Source organism: Callithrix jacchus, chromosome 7, assembly GCF_049354715.1.
Source record: "Callithrix jacchus isolate 240 chromosome 7, calJac240_pri, whole genome shotgun sequence".
In the NCBI taxonomy this organism is placed as follows: domain Eukaryota; kingdom Metazoa; phylum Chordata; class Mammalia; order Primates; family Cebidae; genus Callithrix; species Callithrix jacchus.
Window position 1 is genome coordinate 26,769,215 of NC_133508.1, and position 14,145 is coordinate 26,783,359.

Consider the following 14,145-nt stretch of genomic DNA (forward strand, 5'->3'; position numbering starts at 1 on the left):
CAAGCAATGGGGAAAGGATTTCCTGTTTAACAAATGGTGTTGGGAAAACTGGCTAGCCATGTGCAGAAAGCAGAAACTGGACCCCTTCCTGACACCTTACACTAAAATTAACTCCAGATGGATTAAAGACTTAAATATAAGACCTGGCACCATAAAAACCCTAGAAGGAAATCTAGGCAAAACCATTCAGGACATATGAGTAGGCAGGGACTTCATGAACAAAACACCAAAAGCGTTGCCAGGAAAAGCCAAAATAGACAAATGGGACCTAATCAAACTCCACAGCTTCTCCACAGCAAGAGAAACAGTCACTAGAGTGAATCGGCAACCAACAGAATGGGAAAACATTTTTGCAGTTTACCCATCTGACAAAGGGCTGATATCCAGAATTTACAAAGAACTCAAAGAGATTTACAGGAAAAAAACAAACAAGACCATTCAAAAATGGGCAAAGGATATGAACAGACACTTTACAAAAGAAGACATATATGAGGCCAACAATCATATGAAAAAATGCTCATCGTCACTGGTCATCAGAGAGATGCAAATCAAAACCACATTGAGATACCATCTCACGCCAGTTAGAATTGCGATCATTAAAAAATCTGGAGACAACAGATGCTGGAAAGGATGTGGAGAAAAAGGAACACTTTTACACTGTTGGTGGGAGTGTAAATTAGTTCAACCATTGTGGAAGACAGTGCGGCGATTCCTCAAGGCCTTAGAAATAGAAATTCCATTTGACCCAGCAATCCCATTACTGGGTATATATCCAAAGGACTATAAATCGTTCTACTATAAGGACACATGCACACGAATGTTCATTGCAGCACTGTTTAGAATAGCAAAGACCTGGAATCAACCCAAATGCTCATTGATGATAGACTGGATTGGGAAAATGTGGCACATATACACCATGGAATATTATGCAGCAATCAGAAATGATGAGTTTGTGTCATTTGTAGGGACATGGATGAATCTGGAGAACATTATTCTCAGCAAACTGATACAATAACAGAAAATGAAACACCGCATATTCTCACTCATAGGTGGGTGATGAAAAAAGAGAACACATGGACGCAGGGAGGGGAGTACTAAACACTGGGGTCTATTGGGAGGAAAAGGGGAGGGCCAGTGGGGTGGGGAGCTGGGGAGGGATAGCCTGGGGAGAAATGCCAAATGTGGGTGAAGGGGAGAAAGGAAGCAAAACACACTGCCATGTGTGTACCTATGCAACTGTCTTGCATGTTCTGCACATGTACCCCAAAACCTAAAATGCAATAAAAAATTTTTTAAAAATTAAAATTTAATCAATATTTCAATTTATTTGTAGTCATCTCAACTAACACTTTTTAAACACTACTTCAGTGCCTGGTGTCAAAGTACTGGCGATGATAGGAGCAAAGATACCCAGCAAGATATGAACATAGTGATGTCACACTACAGTAATAAGACATTCTTCTCATTAAGGAAACGAGACATACACATGCGGCCTAATTTGCATACAGGACAAGACAATTAAAAACTACTGCTATGTATAGAAAATTAAATTTGTGTGGAATTAGATTAAGAATAGTTTGGTTTCTTCACTTTAAAACACTGCTAAAATGAGTTCAAAATATTTCGCCCAGCCTGGGTGCAAGCCTATAATCATGCCTGTAATTCCACCATTTGGGGAGGCCAAGGCAGGAGGATCACTTGATCTTAGGAGTTCAAGACAAGTCTGGGCAACATAGGGAGACCCCTGTCTCTACAAAAAAATTAAAAAATTAGCCAGGCCTGCTGGTATGTGCCTGTAGTCCCAGCTACTCGGGAGGCTGAGGTGGGAGGATTTATTGAGCCTATGAGGTCAACGCTACAGTGAGCTATGATCCTACCACTGCACCCAGCCTGGGCAACAGAGCAAGAACCTGTCTCTTAAAAAAAAAAAAATTGCCCAAAGTCATTCAGAGAGTCAGTGACAAATTTCAGAATAAAATCTACTTCTATCTCATTCCCCCAATTTTGTATTATTCAATTCAATATTAATAAATTTAATCTATATTAAAACATTTAATCTATATTGATAAACTTAGAATTCTTTAATATATTAAAATGTATTAATAACTAATATAATTTAATTTACTAAATTTGCTTTGGAAATATAAAGGTTTATATGTAAACAGTCACAATGTGATTGATTATATTAGAAAATTATAAATATGATTCTTTAGTTCTATATATATTTTCTCTGAAAAATTTTTAATTAATTTAACTTACTTTTATCAAAAAAGTTACATATAGGCTGGATGTGGTAGCTCTTGCCTATAATCCCAGCCCTTCGGGAGGCTTAGGCAAGAGGATCACTTCCTTCCTGCCCATCGTTTGTTGAGGCCAGGAGTTCAAGACCAGCCTGGCCAACAAGGCAAAACCCCTTTTCTACTAAAACTGCAAAAATTATCAGGGCATGGTGGTGTGCACCTGTAATCCCAGCTACTCGGGAGGCTGAGGCAAGAGAATCACTGAAACCCGGGAGGCGGAGGTTGCAATGAGCCAGAATCTATGCGATTGCACTCCAGCCTGGGTGACAGAGTGAGACTCTGTCTCAAAAAAAAAAAAAAAGTTATGTATAAAAATGGCTTACAGTAAAATAAACTCTTTGTCCACATTTAGGAAACCGAAATTTTAGTCCAAGTACTGTACACTGGCACTATTAGCATTAATGTTGTATGCTGCGTGGCATTTATGATGATGATGTCTGACAATGTATCCTTTCACAAAGCTTATTTGTTACTGAGTAGGCTTCATTCCAGCTGCTCCCATTTCCTCAGTCTGGTTCATCATATCTATAGCAGCTAGAATTCTCCTCATGGATCACTTCCTTCCTGCCCATCCTTTCTTCATTATATTCATCATATAATATATGCCTGATCATCAAAGTACTCCATCAAGACTACTCACCAACACCACCCCCAGTACACCACACGATCTAATCAATGTTCAAGATCACACATCTGCTCTACCATAGTAATCTCACATATGGAAGAAATCCTAAGGTGATCTCTCCTTCCTCCCTCTCACTCTGAAAATTTAAGTCTTTCCTTTCTTTAAAAGTTAACTGCCGGCTTGCCATCTTCATAAAGTTTCTACCATTCAATCTCATAATTTTTGTAATTTCTTGCCACCTATGGTGCTTTAATTTCTGCTATTTATTGTTAATTGCTCTTGGCTGGGCACAGTGGCTCATACCTGTAATCCCAGCACTTTGTGAGAGTGAGGTAGATAGATCGCTTAAGCCCAGGAGTTTGAGATCAGTCTGGGAAACATGACAAAACCCTGTCTGTACACAAAATACAAAAATTAGCTGGACATGGTGGCATGCACCTGTAGTCCCAGCTACCTGGGAGGCTGAGCTGGGAGGATTGCTTGAGCCTGGGAGGCAGAGCTTGCAGTAAGCCAAGATCACACCACAGCACAACCTGGGCAATAGAGTGAGACTCTGTCTCAAAAACAGCAACAAAAATTGCTCTTTCTCTGAATATTAAGTTTACTATAGTTAGGTGGTGAGCCTATAGAAGCTCCATCTTCACCCCAAAGTCACAAGCACATCAAACCCAGTTGGTTGAAACCCAATTTCTTCTAAATATCAGCAGTACTCTGTTTGCCCTCCAAGTGCTTAGGGAAAACTCCCCTTCCATCTATTGCCAGTGCTCCCCGTCCCCCAATTTTTAAAACTCTTAGATCTTACACTATAATGCAAGAACTTCCTATTTAGGCATGTATTTGTGTGCTTGGATTTGACTTTATACCTGGTGTGTCAGGTGCCCCAGTGTAGAGAACACATTTCCTCCATTTTTTTTCCTTGGTGTTAGAAACTCACTCGCATTAAGCACTCGACAAATGCAGCAGCAATCCTCTTAGGAATTCCTATGCTTGTGCTGTTGAATTAAAATATTCTCAATCTTCTCATTATATCATAACAAATCAAAATAATTATTCCTTTCTACTCAAATGTTATTCTTAAAAATTATCTTCTTTTAGTTTTTCCAGATGCAAATTCTTGTTTTTACCATTCATGTGATTTTCCCCACTAGAGTCCTTAAATGCACTGGAAGACCAAGATTTAGATGCTCTCATGGCAGATCTGGTAGCAGACATAAGTGAGGCTGAGCAGAGGACAATCCAGGCACAGAAAGAGTCCTCACAGAACCAACATCATTCAGCATCTCTACAGGCATCAAATTTCAGCAGTGCAGCCCCTCTTGGTTATGGAACAAATGCTGCTGCCATTGGTATCAGCCAATATAAGGAAGACTTACCACCTCCACCAGCTGATCCTGTGTTAGATCTTCCATTGCCACCACCACCTCCTGACCCTCTCTCTCAGGTAAGCATGTGGGACCAGAGATGGCAGGGCCATCAATCTCTACTACCTACCTTCTTTGCAGTGATCATTCCATTCCTAAGTTTGTACATCCAAAGCTCTGAGATACCAAAAAAGGAGGATACAGAGCATGCTCATTGCAGAGCTAGAACCCGCCCTAAACAAGCCACATGGGTGTGTATCAAGAATGTATTAGGGCCATATTCAGAATTTACTACAGTTTGCTTAAAAACTATATTTATATGCAAACACTCTTTGATAAAACTCAATCTTTTGGGGAAATGTTTTATTAACATCATATTGAACTGTGGAACTGATTATATATTTCCATGTCCCTGTTCCTCGCTCAGTACATAGAGAATAGAAGGCATTCATTATACATTTTCTGAATAGAGCAAAATTGAATTTTGTTGAACTTGGCAGCCCTGTTCAGTAGGACAAGTACATCCAAGTATCACTTGTAATGTCATAGTCGGGGAGGGTATTATGAGGCAGGCAGGTGATGAGTTCTTGAGATTGATAAATTTCTGAATGTTGAAAAACAGACAACTGGAAAGCTTAAATTATCTTTATTTGGCATATTAACTCTTAGTATGCCTCTCATAAAAGTAAAAAGAGCACTTTTAAGGATTTTTATTTGTTTGTTTAGAGTAAGCCAAATATTTTAGAGGAAAATTCTGCTCAATTTCCTGCAGCTTCCACATTTGTGGCACTGTGTCACAATGATTGGTACTCACAAATAAGACCCTAGGGACCCTGAAAGGTCATATAATGCCTTTAGAATGAACAAATATTAAATATAAATCAAATATTATATTGTACTCTATCACACACGGTGCTCTATTGTGTATTTATTATTTAAAAATTTGGCTGGGCACAGTGGTTTATGCCTGTAATCCCAGCACTTTGGGAGGCCAAGGGATCACCAGTTCAAGACCAGCCTGGCCAACATGGTGAAACCTTGTCTCTACTAAAAAATACAAAAATTAGGCATGATGGCGGGTGCCTATAATTTCAGCTACTCAGGAGGCTGAGGCAGGGAGAATTGCTTGAACCCGGGAGGCAGAAGTTGCAGTGAGTCGAGATTGCGCCACTGCACTCCAGCCTGGTCTACACAGCAAGATTCCATCTTGAAAAAAAAAAAAAACTTACGTGAAAATGGAGATCAGTATAGAACAGAGACTCTTAATGTAGGGTCCGTGAAGATTTTGAGGGGGCCTTGCATCCCCTGAAAGCAAACAAAGTACAAGTTGAATGCACTTGTGAAGCTTTATGGGCTTTCTTAAAGGAGCTTGTGGCTCAAAAAACAATTTGAGAGCCACTGCTATAAAAAGATACATGCCCATATTCAAGTAATCAGAATGTAGCCAGAACAGCTTATTTCCTCATCATTATAAATAGAAGAGAGCCTTAGCTTGCAAAAATCAAAGAGCTTGGGCTCATAAAATACTTCACTCACTTTCTGCCTGTTCATATAAGTTCATGAGTATTTTTGGGGGGTTAATTTAAGTTTAAATTTCAGTCTTTTTTAACGTTGGGGGCATTAAGAACCCCTTTAAGAATCTAATTAAAAATTAGAAATTTCAAAAAAGACATCCTGATCCAAAAGTAAGCATATAATTTCAGGGAGTTTTCAAATCCCTTGAGGTGTGTCAATGTATAGATTCCTTAGGTTGGATTCCAGTTTGTAAGCCAAGCAGATTTTTGTGGTCTAAATATACGAAGTACTGTTAAAGTCATCATTTCATCTTCTAAGTTACCATTCCCAAGCTATAAAGGGTGACTGCCTTCTATATCTTTGAGTTGAAGAATTTTGCTATAGTCATTTAAATTCTGAAAATGGAATCTTTCAGGTGATAGATACCCCATTTATCCAGATGTAATTATTACACATTGTATGGCTGTATCAAAATATCTCATGTACTCCTTGAATACAGACACCTACTATGTACTCACAAATTTTAAAAATAAAAAAATGGAAAAAATATATAACAACTTTAAAAAGTCATTAATAAATCTGAAAATCAAGCATGTGCAATTTGGTACCTTTTGTTAACCTAAAGTAAGACACTAGTGACAGAAGTGATTACTCACTGGTATTACTTAATGGACTGTATTGAATATCTTGCTCTTTTCCAGGAAGAGAAGGAAGCCCAAGCTAAGGCTGATAAAATTAAGCTGGCGCTGGAAAAACTGAAGGAGGCCAAAGTTAAGAAGGTGAAATCATGAATCTCTTTTGCATGAGGGCAGTTAAATTAAGGACATGTGATTATGTTTAATGATAAAAACCAAATGAAAATGTTGAGTGATACTTTCCAAATAGTTGTGATTTTTAAAAACCTTCAAGAACAGATGAGTATATAGTTTTATTTCTGTAACATCGGTTAGCTCACTTGTGATGCATAAATAAGTCACTTGTGTTAGTATAAACATAGAAATTTCCTTGGCTTGTATACAATTTTTTTTGGCTGGTTTATACATGAATTTTCCCGGGAGCTGGAATGGTAGGAGTAGAATTATACCTTCAACAAGAAAGGAAAGGGCCTTTGGCTTGGCTGCTATACAGGCAGGGGCCCTTTCAGCTCTGCTTTAAGAAATTTTAGAACAAGTTTGCACATCCAGGGCTCCCTTCTTTTGAGCCACCCTCTCTGGGACTTTGCAAAGTTCTTGGTTGATAGTAGGTGGTGTCACCTTTGGGGACTGCCTTAACCGGGTCAGAGCTCAGCTTCTGTTAGCCTGGCCTCTGCTTTTCCACAGTTGCTCTTGTGCACTTTTCCTATGCCCTGGGGCAGCCTACAGCCCTGCTGCTGCCCTGGATGTCCAAGTTATTTCCCAGGGTACCAAATGCTGTTTTTGCTGATGCTCTGGTTTCAAAATTGCATAGTTTTGAGCAGTCTGCCCTTAACCCTACTTTCCTAATAAGCCTGTAACTTGATCATACATTTTTTCATGGATTACAGGTTTTTGAAGAACACATGTATTATAACAGATACAGCTGTATTTAACCTCACTAGAATATACCTAATTATAATAAGGTGTTAATAATAGTTAGGTTGGGGGCAGTGACTCAGGCCTGTAATCCCAACACTTTGGAAGGCTGAGGTGGGAGGGTCATCTGAGGTCATGAGTTCGAGACCAGCCTGGCCAACAGGGTGAAACCCCATCTCTACTGAAACTACAAAAATTAACTGGGCATAGTGACACATGCCTGTAATCTCAGCTACTCAGGAGGCTGAGGCAGGAGAATCATTTGAACTCAGGAAGCAGAGATTGCGGTGAGCCAAGATGGCACCACTACATACCAGCCTAGGCAGCAGAGCGAGACTCCATCTCAAAAAACAAAAAAGTTTCTTTAAAAAAAAATAGTTAATTTGGTAAAGTAAGGGAAAGATAAAATAGTCTTCATCGTGTTTTGTTTTGTTTTAAGACAGGGTCTTGCTCTATCTCCCAGGATGATCATGGCTCACTGCAGCCTTAAACTCCTGGGGTCAAGCAATCCTCCTCTCTTAGCCTCTTCAGTACCTGAGACCACAGGTATGCACCACCACATCCAGCTAATTTATTTTTAATTTTTGTAGATATGAGGCTTCCCTATGTTGCCTAGGCTGGTCTTGAACTCCTGGGCTCAAGCAAGCCACCCACCTCAGCCTCCCAAGGTGCTGGGATTACAGGTGTGAGCCACTATTCCTGACTCTTTATCTGATTTCAACTCCCAAAGCAAATAACATCTCTGAGACTAATTCAGAACTTTTTGCTGAGAGTTGGGTGAACTGTCCTTTTCACAGAGGGCTTAACACTTTCTAATCCCATGGCACCTTTCACAGTTCTCTGAAGAAGGTGTTCAATACCTGCCGATGGATGAATGTTCAGTAAGTTGTCCTTGGCTATCCCTGGAGCCAGACTTTCAAGGTTCATCTAAGGGAGTCTTCCCAGATTAGCCTAGTTCCACTCATTCCAAACATGCTCAAATTTCCTTACCATTCTTTTCCCCACTTTTCCGCAAGTGATTAATTTCACAGTCAGTCATTGGAATTCCACATCTTCGGCTGCCTTGCCCTTTTCTCAAACCTTGGTTAAATCCAACTTTCCTCCTGCTCAGTCCTGGGCACTCAGTAAGCTGATTCAATCACTCTCTCATCTACAAAACCATTTTTTAAAAAAACTGAGGGTCTCACTATGTGGCCCAGGTTGGTCTCAAACTCCTAGCATCAAGTGATCCTCCCACCAAGGCCTCCCAAAGTGCTGAGATTACAAGCATGAGCCAACACATCTGGCCTCAGCTAATGATTTTGCTGCCCATTTCCCAGGGAAAATAGATGCAGTCAAAATAAAAGGTGTGCAGTCTCCCACCAAGACATCTACCAATCTTCCTGTGTGCATCTCTACTCATATATCCCATATCTTTTCCTTAACTATGGATAAGTCATTGTGTTTCTGCTGAAGTCCAGCCTCTTCTCTTGGGCTGCAGTCTCTCTTCTTGTCCTCCTCTGCTCAAAAGTCTCTGATGTCTGCCCATCTCACACGTGAAGCCAGAATGACTCCTCCCAATGGCCTCTAGTCCCTGTGTGATGTGGCTATCAGTCACCTCTCTGGCCTGATCTCTCAGCGTTTGCTCCTTCATTCATCCCATTCTAGCTGCCTGGTCTCCTGGCTGCCCCTCAAGCACTTCAGGCCTGCCCTTGCCATGGGACCTTGGCACTTTGTAGGTCCTCTGCCTCTTTCCTGGATTCTGAGTAGGTTCGCTGTGTGCCTCCTTTGAGTCTTTTGTCACCTTCCCAGAGAGGCCTTTCCTATCTAACACCACGTGCACACATCCCCATACTCCCAATCCTTCCCTCAGTGCTTAACCCTATCCAAGGTGCTATTTACTTCACCTGTTTGTGTGCGTGTGTGACAGGGTCTTGCTCTGTCACCCAGGCTGCAGTGCAGTGGTGCAATCATAGCTCGCTGCTGCCTCAAATTCCTGAGCTCAACTGATCCTCCCACCTAGCCTCCCAAGTAGCTGGCCTACAGGTGTGCACCACCATATCCCTCTATTTTTTTAAAAAATTATTCGTAGAGAGAGTCTGACCCTGTTGCCCAGGCTGATCTCATACTCCTGGCCTCACTTCAGCCTACCTAAGTGCTGAGATTACAGGCAGGTAATCATAGTTAAAATAGTTACTTTGGTAAATTAAGGGAAGAATGAAACAGACGTGTAATTCCAGCACTTTGGGAGGCTGAGGTGTGAGGATCGCTTGGCCTGGCCTACTTTACTTATTTGTCTATGTATTGCCCGTATCCCCCACCCCCACCCCCACAGGATCTCTCCCAGTGATCTCTTTTCCCCACCACTGCATCCCCATTCCTTAGAATAGGTGCCAGGATCACACAGGGGTGAACAAGTCAAGTGTGGTTTCTGCTTGTGGAGAGTTAGAGTCTAGTTAGATTCTAGCTCTGAAGAAAATAAACCAGGAAGAAGTGATAGACAGTACCCAGGCAACTCTTCCAGATGGATTTAGGACTGAGGAGGCCTCTCTGAACAGGCAGACATGGAGGGAAGGCCTCTGGTCAGAAGCAGTTGGATGCACATGGGCATGATGCCAGGGGGCATTCCAGGCAGAGGGAATGGGCAGTGAAAGATGCACCAGCAAGAATGAACTTGGGAAGGTGGGGAAAAAAGGAAAGAATTGAGGACAGAGAGGCAGCCAGGAGCCACAGGATCTCATAGACCCAAGGAGAAGTTTGGGTTGTATTATAAGTGCAATGGGAAGCCATTTGAGGGTTTTAAATGGGGGAGTGAGATGAATATATGGTTTTTAAAGGTCATAATGGGCCAGGCACAGAGGCTCACACCTCTAATCTCAGCACTTTGGGAGGCTGAGGCATGAAGATTGCTTGAGGCCAGGAGTTCAAAACCAGCCTGGGCAACATAGCAAGACCCTATATCTTAAAAAAATATTGTATTTGATTAGCTGGGCATTGGTGGTGCATATATGTAGTCCCAGCTACAGGAGGCTGAGGTGGGAGAGTCCCTTGAGCCCAGGAGTTCAAGGTTGCAGTGAGCTATGATCACAGCACTGTATTTCAGCCTGGGCGGCAGAGCAAAATCCTGTCTCTGAAATAAATAAATATAGGTTATGCTGGCTGCTTTGTAGAAAATGAATTGTAGGGACAAGGTGTGAGAGGAGGATTCTAGCACAAAATCTCGCACATGGATAAACGTGAAGTGATCACACATGGATGGCAGTTGAGGATGAGCTATGCTGAGTCCTTGACTTTATCCCTCAAGACAAAAAGACAAAAGAAAATGGTAATAGTAAACTTCATGATTAAACTATTTCAAACTCCTGGATTATGTATAAAATATACTATTTATATGAAGGGGAAATGAAAAGAGAATTAAATTGTTTCTTAGATTAAAAGATAGGGCAGCCAGCAGATTCCATCCATTTGCTTCAGCTGGAGATTAAAAGAACAGGAAAAGAGGGCAGATATTTCCTGCCATACATCAGAAAGTGAGAAAGTGTTGCCATGATTTAGTTTAGATGAATTATAATGGTACACACAAAGCACAAGCTGCCTTGATTCAACAAAGAAGATGGAAAACAGACGCCACTCTGATCAGTGAGGGAGAGAAGAAAATTATGAAGACAAGTTATATATTTGCTCTGATTTCAGACACTCTAAATATATTTGTTCTGTCATGCAGAATGTTAAGAAAATAACCGAGACACACTCATACATTGAGAATAACGGCAATGTACTCATGCATAATCTACAACATGTTTTTAAAGGATGGAAATTGAATCTATCTGTCATGCTTTGCCCTCAAGTATTCTGTGGGCTGTTGACATCATTTTGAATTACAAATGACGTACACAGCTTGTGCTATAAAGATTTTGGAACTAGAAACAGAATCAGACTCATGCATTACTTTTATTGTTTGTTTTCCAAAGCCCTGTGACAGCAGAGAATAATTCTATTAGTAATTTTATTGGAGAAGCAAAAAACAAAACAGTAAATGATTTAAGGCTAAGATTTTTTTTTTTTTAATTTTTTATTGGATTATAGGTTTTGGGGTACATGAGCAGAGCATGCAAGACAGTTGCGTAGGTACACACATGGCAGTGTGCTTTGCTTTTCTTCTCCCCTTCACCCACATTTGGCATTTCTCCCCAGGCTATCCCTCCCCACCTCCCCCTCCCACTGGCCCTCCCCTTTTCCCCCCAATAGACCCCAGTGTTTAGTACTCCCCTTTCTGTGTCCATGTGTTCTCATTTTTCATCACCCACCTATGAGTGAGAATATGCGGTGTTTCATTTTCTGTTCTTGTGTCAGTTTGCTGAGGATGATGTTTTCCAGATTCATCCATGTCCCTACAAACGACACGAACTCATCATTTCTGATTGCTGCATAATATTCCATGGTGTATATGTGCCACATTTTTCCAATCCAGTCTATTATCAATGGGCATTTGGGTTGATTCCAGGTCTTTGCTATTGTAAACAGTGCTGCAATGAACATTCGTGTACATGTGTCCTTATAGTAGAACGATTTATAGTCTTTTGGATATATACCCAGTAATGGGATTGCTGGGTCAAATGGAATTTCTATTTCTAAGGCCTTGAGGAATCGCCACACTGTCTTCCACAATGGTTGAACTAATTTACACTCCCACCAACAGTGTAAAAGTGTTCCTTTTTCTCCACATCCTCTCCAGCATCTGTTGTCTCCAGATTTTTTAATGATCGCCATTCTAACTGGCGTGAGATGGTATCTCAATGTGGTTTTGATTTGCATCTCTCTGAGAACACAGCGGGGGGCATCACACTACCGGATTTCAAACTATACTACAAGGCTACAGTAATCAAAACAGCATGGTACTGGTACCAAAACAGAGATATAGACCAATGGAACAAAACAGAGGCACCGGAGGCAACACAACATACATACAACTATACAATCTTTGATAAACCTGACAAAAACAAGCAATGGGGCAAGGATTCCATGTTTAACAAATGGTGTTGGGAAAACTGGCTAGCCATGTGCAGAAAGCAGAAACTGGACCCCTTCCTGACACCTTACACTAAAATTAACTCCAGATGGATTAAAGACTTAAACATAAGACCTGGCACCATAAAAACCCTAGAAGGAAATCTAGGCAAAACTATCCAGGACATAGGAGTAGGCAAGGATTTCATGAACAAAACACCAAGAGCATTGGCAACAAAAGCCAAAATAGACAAATGGGACCTAATGAAACTCCACAGCTTCTGCACGGCAAAAGAAACAGTCACTAGAGTGGATCGGCAACCAACAGAATGGGAAAAAATTTTCGCAGTCTACCCATCTGACAAAGGGCTGATATCCAGAATTTACAAAGAACTCAAGCAGATTTACAGGAAAAAAACAAACAAGCCCATTCAAAAGTGGGCAAAGGATATGAACAGACACTTTACGAAAGAAGACATATATGAGGCCAACAATCATATGAAAAAATGCTCATCGTCAAGGCTAAGATATTTTTATATTTAGCAGCTTCCAAAAAAAAAGAAACTATAAAAGCTATAAAATCTTTAATGGATTATTTAAGTTTTTTCACTCTCGAATCACTTTGCCCCATACCATATAGGGTAAATATGAAAGTATTTAGCTTGCTAAATCACATAACTAATTTAGCTTACTAAATCATGTAACTGTGATTTAATGTTACGTGTTGGTATAGAGCTACTCTTTAGCTTGCAAATGTGAGGGAAGCTGTGAAGAATAGTAAATATAACTTCCTGTTAAATGTCACAAGCCTTCTCATGTGTGTTTTCTAAATTCTATGATTGTGGACATTCATAAGTACATGTGGATTAACTCTAGTTTGCAATTTCTGCAAAAAAAAAACACCTTTAATCACTGCCAAATTATGTGGTTTAGAATTTATATATATAAATATATATATATGATTTTATAGAACATAAAAAACCACAACAAGTGTTTTATTTTCTCAAGAATTCGTGAGGAGGATTGAAATGTAGTCAAACATCATTAATCTTTCCATCAGGAACATTAAATTTTCTAAACCCTAACATTGTTAGTGTTTCTTAGCACATGTAGCTACTTTACAGCAGTAATTATCAGCAGACAGCAGAAAGTACACCTTCCACAGAAAATAAATCCCAGTAAAGACTGCTGTTTAAAGAATTTCTCTTTTTCCATGCAACTCTCCCTGACTCATTTCTAAGGTCAGATGAACAGATCTTTGACACTCTTAGTTGGGCCTACCATTTTATCATCAAAAAACAAAAAAGGAAAAAGCAGCTATCCAATTACAGATGTCTGGGCTAGAGATTTTCGAGGGGGAAAAAAAAGTGTTCTTCAGGAAACCCTGGGATAAGGGTCTGACTTAAATGGTCCCTGGAGGAAGAAAGCATTATGACTTCCCCATGTCTACATTTTGATCTTGGGGGTGTATGTGAATGTTGGAATTAGAAGGTGCTAGGTGAGTGCTTCCACTTATGGTTGCTGCCTGGAACTCACCCAAATGGTTATCACCACGCACACCCTTCTGTTGCTATCAGTAACTCCGCAGAACCATCTACAGGAACTACCCTTTTCAGTCTGTTAACTACAGAGTGTTAGGAAGGAATGAAGTTATACCCATACAACCCTGATCATGCCCAATCTCATCTGACCTCAGCAGCTAAACAGGGTCAGGCCTGGTTAGTACTTGGATGGGAGGCAGGAATGGGACAGAACCTGGCTGCTCAGAACCTAATCCAAAATTGTGGAAAGAAATGTCACCAAAATAG

General features: G+C 40.5%; 1 protein-coding gene across 1 annotated transcript in view; it reads left to right on the plus strand.

The window, feature by feature from the left end:
• The window catches only part of APBB1IP (amyloid beta precursor protein binding family B member 1 interacting protein), a 129,191-nt gene that overhangs the window by 63,686 nt on the left and 51,360 nt on the right, over positions 1-14,145 (plus strand). Inside the window, exons 5-6 of the mRNA XM_035306989.3 lie at positions 4,074-4,366; positions 6,503-6,580. Coding sequence (XP_035162880.3) covers positions 4,074-4,366; positions 6,503-6,580 — 371 coding nt within the window. The remainder of the gene's footprint in view (positions 1-4,073; positions 4,367-6,502; positions 6,581-14,145) is intronic.